This window comes from Rosa rugosa, chromosome 5 (assembly GCF_958449725.1).
Source record: "Rosa rugosa chromosome 5, drRosRugo1.1, whole genome shotgun sequence".
Lineage (NCBI taxonomy): Eukaryota > Viridiplantae > Streptophyta > Magnoliopsida > Rosales > Rosaceae > Rosa > Rosa rugosa.
In genome coordinates this window covers 10,673,313-10,690,860 of record NC_084824.1, presented here as the reverse complement: position 1 = coordinate 10,690,860, position 17,548 = coordinate 10,673,313, and the positions used below count along the sequence as shown (strand labels likewise).

The following is a 17,548-nucleotide window of genomic DNA, read 5'->3' as shown; positions in this document are numbered from 1 at the left end:
AGAGCAAACCTCTCTAAGAGCAACTCCTCTCCTTTTCTTTCTCTTACCGGTGATCACACTCCTAGTCCTAGTCTTCTCAGAAGCCGACTTTCAGTGCCACCAAACCCTCTGTCAACGTACTTCGGTCCTAGTCTCCTCGGGAGCCGACGGTAGTGCCGCGACCACAACGGTTACAGAACCAGCCAAGCAAGGGTAACGCCCTAGCAACCCAGCCAAGCTAAAGTCACGCTTTAGCAAGATCTCAACATTTCCCGGTGATGTCGCTCTGCTTGATCTACAATATTGAGTATCGATTGTGTTAACAAGAAGAAAGCTCAGCAAAGTCCTCACCACGAGGCAGAAAGAATCCCACGACGAGGTTGGTGCTCTCCTCGTCTACAATCGCTTGAAAGAAGTCAGGTCAAGGGACACCCCCGACGACCGCACCCGAACGGTGCTGGCACGCCCGCGCAAGAAAAGAGACTGTTGACCAGCTGCAGCAAAATTGGAGCCAAACACAAATTACTGACAAAGTCTCTTATCTTAATAATAGTATAAATGTGTCTTATCTTATTGAAAGGACTGGTCATAACATGTAATATGTAATAAGTTCTGTTCTTAAACATATTAGTAATCATGACATTCTAAAAATCGTCCCAAATATTCGGATTATATGACACGTTAAATCGAGGTGGATTTGTGTTTGCACTGTTTAATACCTTGACGCGACTTGACCTAGTACCACTCATTGATTATCCAAATTATTAAAATTCACTCCCGATTTGAGTATAACGACATTGTTTGAGACCTATGAATTTCAAAAGATTATGTCATATTGGATCATGTGATTAGGAACACAGTTAGAAGCATGTTTTAGGTTTTCTAATATTTGGATTCGATTAAAAAGTAAATCTAATGAGTGAAAATTGAAAATTCGAAACATCACACACTCTGAAGCGATTGATAAATTTTTTTTTTTTTTTTAACATTTGAATTAGTGTTCATAAACCCCAACAGTCCCCTCAAAATCAAAAGAGGTAATAGAGAGCAGGCAAAACGTCCAACACTGCTAGAGAGCTGCATAACTCTGCACACTCCTCTTAACAGTCCTCCAATGCCGCTCTCTCTGGTTCAGAATTAGGGTTAGGGTTTCTACTCTACCTCCACTTCCACACTCTCTCAACCCTCACCACCATCAGTCACAATGTTCGGAGCTCAATCGTCGTCTTCTCCCTTCGGAGCCCAAACGTCCTCTTCTCCCTTCGGAGCCTTCGGCACTCCGTCTTCAACCTTCGGCACTCCGGCTTCGACCTCCGCCTTCGGGACTCCAGCCTTCGGCACTCCCTCGACGACCCCGTCCTTCTTCACTCCTAGTTCCACCCCCGCCTTCGGAACTCCCACCACGTCGTCGTTTTCCACCGGCGGCTTCGGGGCCTCCTTGTTCTCCAGCGCCTTCTCTACTCAGACTCAGCAGCAACAGCAAACGCCGTCGTTTCAGCAACAAGCTCCCTCCACCGGTGGATTTGGGACTCAGAATCCGTTCGGTACGCCACAGCAGCAGCAGACGCCGTCGTTTCAGAGTCCCTCCTTTCCTACTCAATTGACCACTCAGATGGCTCCCGTGGCTCCTCTCCCTTACTCTCTCGCCGATCGTGACATTCAGGTGAGGGTCTGCTCTTTTCTGTTTTTGGTTGTAAATTGCAAATCCCCAACCCTAGCTCTATCAATTTGGTTTAATCTGAGCCTATTTGATTTTTTCTGCAATAGGCAATTGTTGACGCTTATAAGAATGAGCCTGGTAACCCTAAATATGCTTTTAAGGTTCGTTTTTCTACTTTCTGTTCATTTTTTTGTTATAATTTTCCAATGCATTAGTTTCCCGACCTACATTTCTGGTTGTTTGTCTCAAATTATGCTTGTTTTAACCCAGCTTCTTATTGTCCTGTTACTTGTGAGAATCTATATGTGAGAAATGAATTGACTGTCTTGATTTTTGCAGCATCTGTTGTTTAGTGTAACTGATCCGCAGTTTAGGGTGAAGCCTGCTGGTGTATCGGATGTGAGTTTATTGTTTCTCTCCCTTTTATTTTTCTGTTTACTAGTGCTGTTATCTGGTTTTGTTTTTGTTTTCTTTTGTTCCGGCTAAGTTTGGAGAATAGTTTTTATTGCCAGATAATGTGGGCAGAGGCTATGGGGAAGCTTGAAGGTCTATCAAGTACTGACAGGGAACGGCTGTGGCCTGAGCTTGTTCAGGGTTTTAAGGATCTTTCACAACGCCTGAAGGTAATCGTTGTTAGTTTGAAGCATAGAGATAAGTCTAATACTTCTGTGTGTGTTTTTATTGTTGATGCTGAACCTCTGATAAAATAATACTAAAGAGTCCATGTTAGTTATATTTAGTTTTAGTTGAAAATACAATGATACTTGGTATCTATCAATGTCAACTTTGATGAAGATGCTATAGTGGAGGGTTTTGACTAGCTTTGTGCCCACTGAAACTTGGGATAGATACTATAAAATTGTAAGCCTTTATAAAAAGATTGCGGTTGAATTACCATATCTTTTGTTGAAGCTGCTGATGCAACTATTGAGCTAAAATGGTTCGAGTAGATAGTTAGGTTTATAACTGAATACAATTATGAGGAGTTAAGAACCATGTGATGATAATTCTTAAAGATGGGTGAAAAGAAAAATGCAATGTTTTTGTTTTGCATGGTGAGAGTGGCGTGCACGCATATATAATCTTATTTCTGGCTTCAGTCTCTTCAGAGTTTAGGGATAGTTCCTTTTTTGCTGTTTCATAAATTGGAGAGCTGCAGTTGTCTACTTTCTTAGAGTTTCTGGTTTGGTTTTTGTTGTCTGTGTTTCTTGTTGTTGCTTGTTTGTTTTGCTGTAGCTTTCTGTGTTTACTAGAGGATTGCTTATCCATTGTTCGATACATTCTTTGTTTCTGTAATATGTATTATATAGAACTTACTGATTACAAAGTATTGATTTTAAATTGACCGATTGAAATCCACTTAGACGGTGAAAGTATAACTATAAAGCAAATGTTACTCCTTAACGATTTTTCCCTATTTGGTTTTCTGAAATTTGGGGAATATCTTAGTTGGATATAACTGTTTTGGCCTATTTTTTCTGTTTCTCCTTGTCACTGTTACTGAAGTTTGGGTTGTCAAATTGAGTTGATGCAGCTCCAAGATGAAGTCATACTTTCGGATGCTGAGAGACTGCAAATGACCCAAAGCAACGTGAAGATGGTACCGTTAAATAGCTTCAATTTTCATCTACTATTATGCATCTAACTTTGAAGAAGGCTTTATTATGTTATATTGTTTGCAGCTTCAAAGACATTTTCAAGCTGACACTATTCCTCGGATTGAAAGAATGAGACAGAAGGAGCAAGGTCTTGAAAGGCGCCTGTTGAGGGTGGGTAACACTAGTTTGGTTATTAATTTATTTGGATAGAGATTTAGGAGACTAAAAATTAGTAAGATGGATTTCATAAGTAGCTTGAATTATTCTAGTTCCTTCAGCTAAGACATCATATATTGATGATAGACAGTTGTGAAATGAGGTTCACATTCATGGTGCTATGTTTTGCCTCTGTGGTTTTTATTTACTTAGATTGAAAATACCTTGCAACAGCACTTGACCAACATCTGGTTGCCATCAGGCGTATGGGCTGGATGAGCAATGTTTTGTCTATTTGGGTTGTTTAGATTATTCTTGTGTGGATTGGTTATCCATTCATTAATTTGGTAAGTGTCTTGATATCTTGTTTCCTTCTGGTATCCAAAAGGTAATGAGAATACTGGAGGCACTAGAGGGCAAAGGTTTCCGATTGCCTTTAATGAAAGGGGAAGCTGAGTTGGCTGAGAAGTTAGCTTCAATAACTAGACAGGTATTTTTATGACCCTTCAACCTTTTCCTATACATTCTACGTTGGTCAGTTGAAGGCACTAACAAGTAAATGGAACTCCAGTTGAAAGGACCTGGAGCTGAGCTTTCTAGCAGGGTACAAAACCTGCGAACTATATCCCGAGTCCAGGCAAATTCTATTGGTGCTGGTGGTTTTGTTTCTCTTCCAGGATCAACCAAAATACATGAACAGAGTCTTGCTGATATGCAAGAGGTGAGTTAAATTTTTGGAGAACATCATTTTGACTTCATTCTTTGATTTGAAATGCCTTCTGAATTATTATGTTCAATCTTGAAATTTATATAAAAAAAATATACAATATTGTTGAATTCTGTTAAGAGTTTCCTATTTTCTGGGATTAAATACTGGGTGGATTGCTATTAGAGTATTAATTATTGCTTTGTCCTTCAAAATAGTTGACAGCTTATGATGCATAGGTTGGTTAAACGAATGGTCTTTTGTTTTTGGGGGCAGGTCTTACAACAACAGACTGAGGCTATTGCAAGACTTGGCAATGTTTTGAAGCGTGATATTAGGGATATGGAGATTATAATGGCTGAGGAGCCAGACACTACAGATAATATGTGTTAGAAAGGCAAAACGACAAGAGTTAGGATTTTAATTGTAATATTTGATTGTTATTATTATTAATTGAGTTTGATTTTGTACTTGGTGCGGCCCTTTATTTTTCAGACTTTCGAATGAAATTGTGGAAATCATTTTATCTGATCAAAAGGGAATTAGAACTAATTTTTCTGATGACTTTTGCACTGAATATGCGAACTTTTCTGAAACTTGCAGAGCTAGATTGTTATTTGTCAATGTTCTTTTCATCATATGTATGGCTGTATGCAATAGATAAATTAGTTTAGATCCTCGGTGGAGCATTTTCCATGTCATAGTACCTCATTCCAAACCAAAATAGGTTCTTGGTTAAATATACTTTGCTTGCATATTTGAGTCATATCTTAATGGCTGGTTAATAATTTAGAAAAGCACCAGTACTGGCACACTAGACTTTGAAATCATTTAACGTGGGGTCTTACAAAACTTAAATGCCTCTTCAACTTAGTCATTAAACACAGTTTGCCGCCTCAAAATGCACATATATAGTTTAACTCAGAAAAGTAGGGCTGATATTAAATGGTCGTAACCTAATAGACTCTTGCATTGCCAATTAGAAGATCAAGTGCTTGCCTCTGATTTGCGACTACATATAATGCACACGGCATTTTAAGTGATCTGATCCCACCACATGTGCACCTTGTGACATTTTACAAGTGCAGTATCTGCTTTAATAGCTATACCTCGGGGAAAATTTCAGAAACCAAAATTCGGAGTCGATTTTCATGTTCCTCCCTGTATTAATTGATCTGTCCTATATTGTGTGCTCCAGCTATGGGTAAGCTTCTGCCATGATTAACAAGACAAGAGATGTCCAACCAGTAAATACGCGTGCCCCCTTACCCTTGCCATTTCTCTGATCAAACTGTTCCCAGAAGAACCCAGTTTTGTGGTAATTCCGAACCACATTTCTGCAGCACAAGTGGTAAACCAATTTAGACTGAATATAATAGATAAGCGCAAGCAAATAAATAGGCATTAAATGAGTTATTTCAAATACCTAATCAAATTGCCTCTCAAGTCATCATAGATGGTTCTTGCCTTTTCTCTATATGGCCCATCCTCTGAAACAGAAACAGTAATTAAATGAAGATATGAAGCTTGGTTGGGCAATTCTTTCTGTTTTCTTTTTGATAATGACAATTTCTTGATGTTATTAGTTTTTTTTACATTGCTAGAGGGGTCAGGGTACATACCTGTGGAGTAATGATAGAGTGATGAAAGAATCATGTAATTCATGTTCATCCATATTGGACCCCTCCAATAAGGAGCGTCATGCTCTGTGTTATGTTTCATATAGATGGAGCTATTGCATAAAAGAAGAAATATTTAGTGCTTAGAATTAAATGGTCCTCAGAAGTCACAGAAAATTATCTCCATCAAGAAAACCAGCACAATCGATTTAGATGTATACAGATACATGATCACCTTGTTTTTGCAAGAGAACGCAGTCCAAAATCTGTCCACAAGATACTCCGGTTTGATATAAGATCTAGCTGTTTCGCCAGAATCCACGAATCCTGTGCAGTTAAACATAGAGATTTATAATCAAACAGGAGAGAGGGGGGTCAAATTGGTAACATAACAAGAACAAATCTTTGCATTCAGATGACATATAACTTACAGCTGGAATAATCCTTCCCATGAAGGGGAAAAGACTAACATAGCCAATGTGAGGAACCAGTCTCAGCTTGGGAGTTTCCAATACTTCCCGTAAAAGCTCTCGAGTTGGATAGTTGTGTCCCACCATCATTTCCTTCCACCTTAAACGAACCTAGAATGATGGAACAAATGCCCAAAATTAACAAGACATAATAAATGCAGAAAAGAGAAGAGGCTATCCACCAGGATTTTTTTTATGTCATGGACATTCGATGTAGAAGCAAACCATCAATAGTACGGCATAAAATTTGTAAAAACCTATAATTACATGACAGCACATACTATGATGTTATAAAAAAGCATTAGCCCCAGAACCAATCATCATTCAGTTTTGTGAAATCTTCAGACCACCTTTTATCCAACATATCAAGTTATCAATGACAATCATAAGGAAACCATTTACCATTTGCAATCAATGCCACAGAAAAATCAGAACAAAAAAGAAGATGAAAAAGAACTAAAAGGATTATATATGACATGCAAGCAACATACCTTTTCTGTATGATTCCCGAAATCAAAGTAAGCTCCATACGCATCGTCATAATGCATCTGTTCAAGCATCAAGAACATAGGAGGTATGCATATCATTATACTACAACACTCAATTAAACTTGGTAAAAAGTCGTCTTCAATCACCCCGCACCACAATAAAACATTAAAATAAGATAGCGAGAAAGTACATATTCAAGTAAATATATGTTAATGTACGCAACATAAACTTTAAAAATGAATGTGATACAAACTAAAACTAACCTGATTCAGAATTTCAAAATCCGAGAGCATCTTAACTGTAGTATCATACTCCTGCATCAGTTTTTTAAAGGTCAAGTGACTGGTAAACTTGAGAGGTGTTTCCTTATATATTTCTTTTTCTTATTTATACCTTTCCAAATTTGTTATCCTCCTCAAAAAGCTTCGAAATGGAATGCAAGCAATCTGCTGCAAGAAGCATCCAGCATCTAAGATCTACATGACGTTCATCCTCACTTGGGTGAGAAGCACGAGGATAATCATCAAACCCAGATGACAGTGTCTGGAGAACCATAATATCATGTCAGTTTATGTGTATTTAACAGAGAAATTTTCCTAATCTGATCCAAATTAGAGCAAGATTGCCCAAGATAATTACATTCTTACAAAGATAAAAAGAAAACAAAATTTGTTTAATGTCAAGCCTTTAATAGAATAAGAAATCCTGTGATACAGAACCTGCGGATTTAGTTGCCGCGTTGTTGTATGGTCTCTTCCATGCCAGTAGTAGGTGCCGATTTCTTTTCCTGTTTTCACACAATCTCCCTCCATATCAGTCAAAAGGTCAATTGTCAAATCATGGCTCCTGTTCCAATATAGAAAAATGAATGGTAGAGACTAAAGGAAGGAGAAACCTTACATACCTGACTGGGTAGTGTTGAACCACTGAAACCATGCTTCTAGGCGAACAAAAGCCTGTTTTAGGAATGAAGAGATCTCATTGCTTTCAGGAGCAGTAAACTGATTTTTCTTTAAACCATGAAGTAGTTCTGGAGAGACCAAGTTTCAATCGCATTACAAATCATATATAAATCACGACAATAATTTTTCAAGCAGACAGCATACCACTGCGGGAGTATCAAAAGACACTATGAAGTCATTATATAACGATGTATCACAGCATATTATCTTCATGAACAATCTAAACTTGGAATTTTAGGGGGATAACCACGCAAAAGTACTTAAATGTAATGTACAGAGAGATTAACAAAAGAAATTTAAATATCATTACCACGTAATACTAAAAATAGAGTTGGTGGATTTCCATTTGATGGAAGCTGAGCAACAAATTCCTTGGGGACTTTACTGCAGGTGCATAAGAAAACAGTTTCCAAATTACTTGCACTGATGGAATCTAAGATCTGACCTTATACAAATATTTGAACAAGCATATCACCTGAGAGCTTCAGCACCTAAAATTTGCTCACGTGGAATCCATCCATCAATGTTCATAAGATCTAACCAGTGTCCTAAGATGTCCAAGGAAATGCGTGTATCCCAACGCCTGCTCAACATGAAAAATTAATATATGAAAGACTTGACATTTGCCAAAAATAGACAAACAGTACAATATATTTCGGTTGATCTTTGGGTCATCTAATGTTTTGAACAAAAAGAATGAGACGGATAGTACATATGTATTTTGGCTGATTTTGGGTCATCTAATACAAGCTTATTTTCCGAGGAAAAAAAAAATAACACTGTTCAGTAAGTATGCAATAAAACCTCATGTTTAATATTTTACGACTTGCAAATGATCTGTAATCCAGGCATGTAGAGTAACATGTAGGTTGAAAACCTTTAAACAACTAACCAGATCAAGAGCTGATGAAAGCCTTCATCCCACAAAAATCCCCTTGGAAAGAAAGGTCGACTTGGAACAGCTGTGTAAAGCTCGGCAGGCCAATATGAAATAGAATTATCCTGACTTGCCAGCTGCACGAGGAAATGGCCGACTGTATGATTTGTCAATGTATAGTTGTATACATGGATGAAGATTGATATTAAGTAGAAGGAAGTGTATTTCTAGCTCCAAAGATCAGCCAGAAGTTTCACACAAGATTGGTCACAGTCAGTTTATGATTCTATTAAGGAACCAGCCAGAAAACACTTATCATGATTCAACCTTATCTTTCTAATATCTTATTAATCTTAAGAACACCCTTGTTTGTGATTCTTGTATTAACTCAGCAGTAAAATCATTAATCACTAGCATACTCATGTAACTGGTTAAGATAACTAGCATACTCATGTAACTGGTTAAGATAACTTTGTTTCCATAGAATAAGAACAACAAGAGGATAAAGTGAAAATAAGAAAATAATTTTTTTTTTCCTTCTCTTTTTTTGGCAAAAATAAAGGAGAAGTGCAAGGCATTGAAGGGGAACTAGTAGTCCACAAAAGTTGTCAATGACTTACATTTACATCCCTAGGGAGGGCAATTTTTGACTGGCCAAAGAAATAGCCGATGCCACCCAACAAGTTTCCAATAGCAGCCTTACCAGCAATAATAGATTCAGGATCAACCTACAAGAATAATACCATGAGTTCAGAAGTCTGTTGCAGAATAACAAATAAGCACATCAAGTGAAACTTTTTCAAAGTTATATGAATTCTCATGATGCACATGTATTTATCTAAGTTTAGCATAATGTTATAAAGCTGCTTGCAATATAGAACATCAGCCGCCACTATCAATTTGTCATGCTGAATTTTAGACATAGGCTTCTCAAAACTAAATATCAATCCCAAAATCAATGGAAGAGTCACAAAGCTAAAGGATGTGATAAGGCACCAATGAAATAATGACTTCTTTTCTTGTGACCAAAAATAGAACAAAGCTTAGACATGTCCCAGATATCACAGAAAGAGATTCAACAAATGGAGTTACTCATCAAATTAAATCACATTCAGGCATGAGCTTAACCTTTTCACTATGCTATGCAAAATAACAACATTATCATTGAACAATACTATATGTATTTTCACATAATTTTGTGTGAATATATATGATTCTTTCAAGAGAAATATTTCTGTGACTATGTACTTTCAACTAGCCATTCCAGGTCATTCTGCATGCAATAATTTGTAATAAAATGCATTATTCTGCAAATAATATCCAAACACCTTGTCAGCTAGGTTAAAGGTCTTCTCAAACTTCGAGTCAAATTCTCTTTGCTTCTCTTTCAGTTGGCTGGTTAGCGAAGTACCTTGATATCATAGAGTACAAACAAAAAGTTAAGCAGAGAAATAACTTTTCAATTGGGACTCACTTCAGAGGTTAAAGAAAAGCAGTGTAATCTTGACAAAACCCAAGGTTGAAGGCAAAATTAGCTGTAAGACTCTGGCAGAATAATCTTGGTTTCAACCATTACTTCACAACTATGAAACATTGATTCCTGATTCAGTACTAGTGACCCCTTAAGGGAATCTTTCTACAAAGCTGGAACTTTGGAAGTGGCTTCAGTTTTCCTAAGCTTATCATATTGTGTATCAGTAGATACCTGTGTGTTTCTATCTTTATTTCTTATCAAGATTATGAGGGACTAGAGGAAGAGGTACCTGTAAGGCTGCTGACACGTTTCTCTACTCTTGAACTTTCCAAACCAGTTCCAGATACGAATGTGATATCCACCTTGAAAGGAATCTTAGCGGAAATCTGCATAAGGATGGGAAAGCAGAGGAGAGAGTAGATAAGAAAGTAAAACGGGGAGACAAAAACAGTGATCAGCGATTAGTCAAATTAGTATGATGTTTTCCCAAATACCCTGTACTCTTTACTGCCATGACTACCTACCTGAAAAACCAGAATACTTGGATAATCTTCAGATGAGTCAGGTAGCTGCAGTCGATTAAATTTCCTTACCTAGAAACCACATCCAAGTAGTCAGGAAAAGAATCAGAAGAAACAATCAACAGCTGAAATTTTGTTCTTGGCTGTCTAATGAAAAAACACGGTACAACAATTTGACTTACTTGTAGTCCAAGATTTTCCTGGACAAGATCAGATAAGTTGTGAATATGAGGCGTCTTAAAACCAGAATAATGAACTTCCAAATCATCCTGGAGATGGAACACAGAATATGAAGGCTTTCAGCAACATACAACAACCGAAAAATAACCAAGAACACTGATCGGGTGGAACTGACACTGAATCAGTAATAGAGATATGAGATCAATTTTTTCATTTATGGTGGGCTGTATGAGAGCAAATGGTTTTGTCCAGAAATGTAATGCATACTCAGGTTATTCATTACTGTTGGCTAGTTTCTAAAATGAATACCACAAAGAACATTGACCCGATGGCAGCATTTGTTCATTCTTATGCGAAAAAAGTGGACCAAGAAAACTTGGTGGTTCATGGTAATATATTTCCTAGTGTCCTCCCTGGCATGATTCATTCAAAAAGTTGTTTATTATTTAGATCATAGCCTTACTTCTGATTTTAGATGCAGCTGCCAACTTCCAACGTCCATACGAGAACCAGATGCAAGGAGGGAATTCTCATAAGTTCCCAATGTGTCTTCTCCTACAGTTAGAGCATTTCCCTCTTCATCAGCCAAATAGAAAAAGAGATGTGCGCTTCTCGAAAGTTCATCATTGCCATTAGATCTGTGAGTGAAGCGGCACGATGAAAAGAGTCAATATAAGATTGATAGGCTAAAGAAGACAGCCTAATTCTGTCAAGTTCCATGCTGAAACACACATGCATAAAGTATGAATAAGTAAATTTCATCTAACCTTAAAAAAAAAAAAGCTGCCAACGTCTCTTAACAAAGAAAATTTAAGAGAAGATCCAGGGGTTTGTTACTCATTATACATTTAAGTACAGTACACAATCTATCATTTCAATGAAATATCCCCATCAGACTTTGTCCATACCCCATGTATTTGATAAAGCAAATTTTATAGAACAAAGTCATTTCATAAGTGTAAATTAAGTCAGGCTATTTACTTGTGGTTTTGTACATCAAGTCGAACTGCCCAGTCTCCCCCGTAACCACTGTCTTCCCCCTTCGATTTCAAGAAACTAGTGGCAAACTTCATTTCCTGGTCAACAATGACTTGATGTCCATAAGTGCGGCCATCATGATCTGTCCAACCATATTGGGCCAGACCATCAGAATCTTGGCAAAAATGCCGCAGGGAATATCTCCCGTCCTGTATACCCAGCCACATTAATCCAGCAATCAAAGACCGAGGAGTCCTGCCAGATAAAACATATATAGTTACCAGCACATCATTTGCAGTAGATGAATAAATAATGGATCTGCGAAATACTGGAATAACATCAAGTGAAATACTTATTAATCATGTGAGAAATTGCATAATTTTAGTGATGCAGAGACAAAAAATTTACTCCCAAACAGAAAAGTATGATCAATATCCCTGAAAAAGTGAAAATACACAATGCATCACAACAAAAGCAACAGACAAGCATGCACTAATATGTAAACAATTCAAGAAAATACAACACAAACCTAGCTCGGATTCCGAGATAAGCATGAGGCCGATACGTTCCCCAATACAAGCTCTCCTTATGCTCACCTTGAAACTGCAACAACAGGCAGCAAAATCAATCCCTAAATTACACACAGTAATAGTAAAAGTAAAAACAAAATCACAGCGAGTCAAAATTCGATACCTGAGGGAGGTCCATGAGCTTCGGAGCAGGGAATGGCGTGACGACCCTAGGTATCTGAGGCTGTGCGACATGGTTTATGAGGTTATAGATGAAAAAAAAAATGACGAAGAAGGCCACGACGCTGAGCCCTAGCACGATTTTGAGATCGACGTTGAAGATTCTGATCGAGCTGTCGTTTCGGCGGCGGAGATTGGGCCTACTACGACGGCGGAGAGAAACGCCGTCGTCTTCGTCGTCGTTGGCGTGCTTGGACGGTTTGACTCGGCTCCGACTACTAGTGCTTCGTTTTCCGGTTCCAGACATTAGGACTGAGAGAGTGAAGAGAACTGAGAGACAAGTGTAAGAATCGGAGGGGGATTGATTCTTTCTTCTCAGAGAAGACGAAAGGCGGGGCGGGTCTTGACTCTTAGATTGTGCCCGGCCCAATATGCAGTTTGGACTCTCACTACTTTTGAAAATTTCGCTCCAATTCGCGGTACCCGGTTATGCCACGATGCCACGTGTCCTTTTTATAACATTTTCAATTTTTTTTTCTTTTGCCAATATTCAGTTCAAAAAAAAAAAAAAAAAAAGGAGCCAATCTCTATTCTAATTCCTTATTTTTTAAACCAACAATGGATGACTGAAGAAAATTTGAGTTTATTTTGGCTCACACGATATTAGAGAGAAATGTCTTACCACTACACCAAACACTAACCAGAAACTATATTTTAGTTAAACTAGTTTAGATATTTTAAAATAAAAGGTTTTTTTATTTTGGAAGTTGGAACTAGTACCCCAGAGTTGCTATAAGCTAGTTTTGTTGTGAGTTTAGTTTCTAATGCTACTTTCATGAAGGCTTGAAGAGGTCAAGGTTTTTCTTTTGGCCATGAAACCTCTCTCTTTCTTTTCCACGAGTTTTGAATCCCAAATCGAGTGGTTTATAGACCAAAAGTGGGATAGTAATACAAACAAAGGTGGTGCACACATCAAACTTAGATTGCCGCATTTCAATCTTGTTTCTTACAAAAATTATAACGAATGTTCTTCTTCTTCTTCTAAATAAGTTCCACCCATCTCAAGAATAAACGCTTAGAGTGTAGTCTGACTTCACAGCCAGTTAGGAGACAAACACAAAATATTTCCAATCACACAATAGTAAATGTGAACTGTTGATCAACACTTGTGCCTGTGCATTCACATCTATGAAGGACTCAGCATCTCTTCCTCTGACTGAAGCTGATGATCTGCACCAACTTTGGCAGGAAGCACTGCGCAAACTGTGTAGCTTTTCTTGTCCTGGCACCCGAAACTAAATTTGCCACCGAATAATGATAGGGGCTTACATTCGCTGAACTTCGTGGTAGGTCAGATAGGGAAGATTCAGCTTCTGACCCATAATGCATCTGTTGATGGCCACCGGCCTCATCAGCGGCAAAGCTTTCATTAAACAATTCAATCAGTTGCTTAACCGGTTGAACCTTGGATTTGTTTTTGTGGTTTATCAAGTTGGGGGTTTCCACTTCTATAATTTCACTGTTTTTGTGGATTGGAGTATCACTTCTAGATGGGGTAAGATCTGCATGAAATGAAAAAAATAGGTTATAGGTTCTTGTGTTTTGATGACAGTAAAAATATGATTGATAGAGACAAATTTAAGTTTGATATTACCGTTGTTAACACTGAAGAAATCTTCAACATCAGATTCTACCCAGGGGTCGGAACAAAAATGTACATCCTCTTCATCACCTACAGTGTAACAAGCATGCTTAACTCACAGTCACTAGCAATAGTATACTGTATGTAAATCAATCAGTGAATCACCATACTTAGTTCTGGAAAACCAGTCACATGCGGCCTCGGTGTACAGTCTGCGGTTTCTTGAATAGGCTTTTGAATCAGGACGCATTCTGTCCTCGAATAGCTTGAGCATCGGAGTTTTGAGGCCGAGTCTTTGGACTTGTGAACCGGAACACAATTTCCCATCTCTTCAAAAAGAATGGTACACACTTTTATTTTCCATAGAGCTTCATCTTGTGTTTTCTGAATTGCTATAGCTGTATGAAAGATGTGAACTGGAGTTGGTGCTTTAAGGAAGTAAAGGCTTTCTGCTCAACTAGAATCTGGTGAAGTTTATTAGTCTTGAAAGCAAAGCATTGGCATTTTAAGAGATCGGTCCCCACTGTGTATAAACTTTGGGATTTCCGTTAGGATCTGAGCAACTGCCATTTACTTTTACCGGTAGACATCGCAAGTTGGTAGAGATTTGCCAACAGTAGCGGGCACAGGATATTTAGAACAGAACTATATGTAAATGTGAGCAAGTTTAATTTGGTTAGTTCAGTGTTAGCTACCAATATTATTATCGATTTCTTCAATTCTGGTTCATATAGAGAATCAAAACGCATCACGTTTAATACCTGATAGTTACCCTTATGTTTGTATACGCTGATAGAAATCAGAGATTACTATGCACATTGTGGTTTCTTCACCAATGCATAATTGATAAAAGTTACTTTCAAGTTTCAACTAATTAAGGCCTCAAGTTTAGATGTAGAAAGTCCATGCATACTTGGACAACCCATCCTACTATAAGGATATAATGCAAACACAATTCATCTCAATACATATCATCTATACGGCAATTAGAGTCCTGCCCACACTGCCTTCACAAAAACAGCTATTGTCATTCATTCAATAAGATTGTCACTAAAATAATCACAAACTAAAGTCGATACACCTAAAAATATCCTCTATTTACAGTACTTGAAGAACAGTTTTCCGGTTACGACAATCCACTTGACAAAATCAGATGTTTGCTGCTGCAAATTTCTTCATAATAGAATTGGATGGAGCTACAAATCACAGACAACGCCATTAAAGGAGAATTGACACGCCCATTATGAAGCAACCCAGGGCCACCCAGGGGCTTAAGCGCTCACCTGTTGCAGCAACCACATGAGTGTCAGCACCTCGGGTATTAATAAAAGGTAGCAGAGGCAATGAGAGATTGCATATAAACAGATTTCATCACCAGAAAACAAAGTTCACGGTTAGCAATAATGGCCTAGCTTCGCATAGTAGTAGACTGGTTCAAAGTTCAAACAGGGTGAACAAAACTACAAACATTTTTAACAGTGATAAATGAAACTTGTCTGATTCTTACGACTTACCTATTCTGGCCGCCTTCCAAAATAAACCACGGAACCTGCATTAGCAATGCAGCCATCAAATAAACAGCCAGTCAAGTTAAGTTTTCCGGAGATTTGAGGGAGAATGAAGTAGCTACTTGATACCTTTATTGGTTAGTTTAGCTACATATATCATACAAGTGCACCAGAGAATGATAAATCTATGAAATAAATTCATGCAAAATCTAGTCTCCATTAGCATCCTAATACAGTGTCTAAATTGATAGAAGGCTGATTACGCATGAAGTTTGAGATATACAATCATAATGTTTCAGAAGTATATACCAAATTAGATTAATCTTGAGATCATTGTAAACTTGCAAGACAATCATCTTAATTGCAAATAAACATCAAATGCATCCTTAAGTCACCATGAAGCAACTAAATCAGAATCTAAACATACCCATCTTTCTTTACAAGAAGTGGCGGATATGCAATTTTCACATAGGTGCAGGTACAGATTACCAACAGCACCACTGCTAGAAAGCCATGAAAATTGAAGAGTGCCGACTGAAAACCCAACATTGCCCATGTCAGAAATCAACACCACTCCAATAAAATCTATAAGACCTCAGCAAAGTTCAAGGCTTACCATGTTGGTATTCTGCACTCAAAGTCAGTTGCTTTTACTAATTCCTTCAGTTGCTTCAAATCTAACATCAAAAACAACTTTATCAATAAATTAACATATAAAAAAGTAGAGCTTCAGATACTGAACTGGGGAAGCATGACTACCCAGATTGAAGTCTTACTTGACAATCAATCTCCCGAGGATTTCATCCACTACTCCGTAAAATTTTGGTGCTTTCAACTAGTTTCAACTTTAAGATCACATCTTTATGAACCCTACTAGCTATTTGTAAACTTCAATGAGCAAACCCAACAAGAACTAACAATGAGAGGGAAGAAAATAAAGAATAAGAGGGGAAGTTCTTACCAAAACCCAAAATGAAGAACTGAGATTGCCTGAGAGAGACAGAGATACTTTTCTTCTTCTATAGTCTATACACTGTACTCGTCCTGATTTGCTCACTCAACATATTATGATGCGACACGTGTAGTTTGCTTCATTTTTTAAACGACATGTCGTGTACATTTATAAGTTTTCTAATGATTTCGCAAACAATGTCGTACTTCTTGGCAAACAAGTGAACAACGTTGTTACTTGTTAGTTGTTACTGTGTGATATATGGCATCATGGCAGAGATGACCATCGCCGGAGGATTTAACGAGGCTAAGAATCTAAGATCAAGAAACTCTTTGGATTCTTTTCTATTCAAACATGTCTCCTTTTGGTAACAATATCGCCTATTATTAAACTCAAATGTATGCACGAACAAAATCTCACCAACGACCACACCAAACAAATCTCGGATTCTAAAGCTTCAAGCTTCTCATGCACATATTAATTTAAAAATCCATTTTTTAATGGAAAATGAGTACCTAAAGTCTCAAGCTTTCACAACTCTACAGGCAGCCGATGCAAATAAATTGTCATTGTGGAATACAATATCAAGAAAGTATCCAAGTTCATCCCCAAAGTCAGTCCAGTGACCGGAGTTCGGGGGCCGGTGACTAGACTCCGGCAAAGTCTCCTATGACTTATCTCTCTCTCTCTCTCTCTCTCTCTCTCTCTCTCTCTCTCTCTCTCTCTCTCTCTCTCTCTCTCTCTCTCTCTCTCTCTCTCTCTCTCTCTCTCTCTCTCTCTCTCTCTCTCTCTATGTAACAAATGGGTGAGGGAAAAATAGTCAATAAAACAAAAACAAAAAAACTTAATTGGGTATTAGGGAAGACCTTATTAGAGTCTTTATGAGTAAGTGGGAAAAAAAATAAGTGAATGGTGTAAGGGGGAAAAAAGTTCCTAGAATTAGGGTAAATGGTCAAAAATTGTTGGTGACGAAAAATTCCATGGAGAAGTTTGACTCACCAATGAATGCGGACTGGAGCAGGAGCTGGCCGGGAACAATCAAGAAGCTTCCTTTGAACGTTGACTTGGAGTTTGACCGTCGGCTTGAG

The 17,548-nt window shown here is 37.9% G+C and overlaps 4 protein-coding genes across 4 annotated transcripts; 1 reads left to right on the top strand and 3 right to left on the bottom strand.

The window, feature by feature from the left end:
• Positions 1-996: 996 nt before the first annotated feature.
• On the top strand, positions 997-4,660 carry LOC133709535 (nuclear pore complex protein NUP54). Its single transcript, XM_062135312.1, has 9 exons — positions 997-1,642; positions 1,747-1,800; positions 1,979-2,038; positions 2,152-2,262; positions 3,174-3,239; positions 3,322-3,408; positions 3,782-3,883; positions 3,965-4,114; positions 4,376-4,660. The coding sequence occupies exons 1-9, from the start codon at positions 1,184-1,186 to the stop codon at positions 4,490-4,492; spliced, it is 1,206 nt and encodes a 401-aa protein (XP_061991296.1). The 5' UTR covers positions 997-1,183; the 3' UTR covers positions 4,493-4,660.
• A 375-nt stretch (positions 4,661-5,035) lies between these two features.
• On the bottom strand, positions 5,036-12,719 carry LOC133710164 (mannosyl-oligosaccharide glucosidase GCS1). The gene is made up of 22 exons (XM_062136171.1): positions 12,363-12,719; positions 12,199-12,272; positions 11,673-11,924; positions 11,155-11,329; positions 10,694-10,780; positions 10,515-10,583; positions 10,280-10,376; positions 9,845-9,927; positions 9,137-9,244; positions 8,532-8,653; positions 8,115-8,222; positions 7,950-8,023; positions 7,582-7,707; positions 7,397-7,464; positions 7,071-7,220; positions 6,941-6,991; positions 6,680-6,736; positions 6,150-6,299; positions 5,954-6,045; positions 5,722-5,831; positions 5,526-5,589; positions 5,036-5,436 (listed from the first exon to the last, which is right to left on the bottom strand). The coding sequence occupies exons 1-22, from the start codon at positions 12,663-12,665 to the stop codon at positions 5,298-5,300; spliced, it is 2,559 nt and encodes an 852-aa protein (XP_061992155.1). The 5' UTR covers positions 12,666-12,719; the 3' UTR covers positions 5,036-5,297.
• A 454-nt stretch (positions 12,720-13,173) lies between these two features.
• Positions 13,174-14,807, bottom strand: LOC133710047 (uncharacterized). The gene is made up of 3 exons (XM_062136020.1): positions 14,171-14,807; positions 14,013-14,090; positions 13,174-13,920 (listed from the first exon to the last, which is right to left on the bottom strand). The coding sequence occupies exons 1-3, from the start codon at positions 14,325-14,327 to the stop codon at positions 13,556-13,558; spliced, it is 600 nt and encodes a 199-aa protein (XP_061992004.1). The 5' UTR covers positions 14,328-14,807; the 3' UTR covers positions 13,174-13,555.
• A 126-nt stretch (positions 14,808-14,933) lies between these two features.
• On the bottom strand, positions 14,934-16,463 carry LOC133710048 (uncharacterized). Its single transcript, XM_062136021.1, has 5 exons — positions 16,285-16,463; positions 16,125-16,185; positions 15,936-16,042; positions 15,515-15,549; positions 14,934-15,283 (listed from the first exon to the last, which is right to left on the bottom strand). Exons 2-5 carry the CDS (start codon positions 16,125-16,127, stop codon positions 15,219-15,221), a joined length of 210 nt encoding a protein of 69 aa, XP_061992005.1. The 5' UTR covers positions 16,128-16,185; positions 16,285-16,463; the 3' UTR covers positions 14,934-15,218.
• Positions 16,464-17,548: the final 1,085 nt, after the last annotated feature.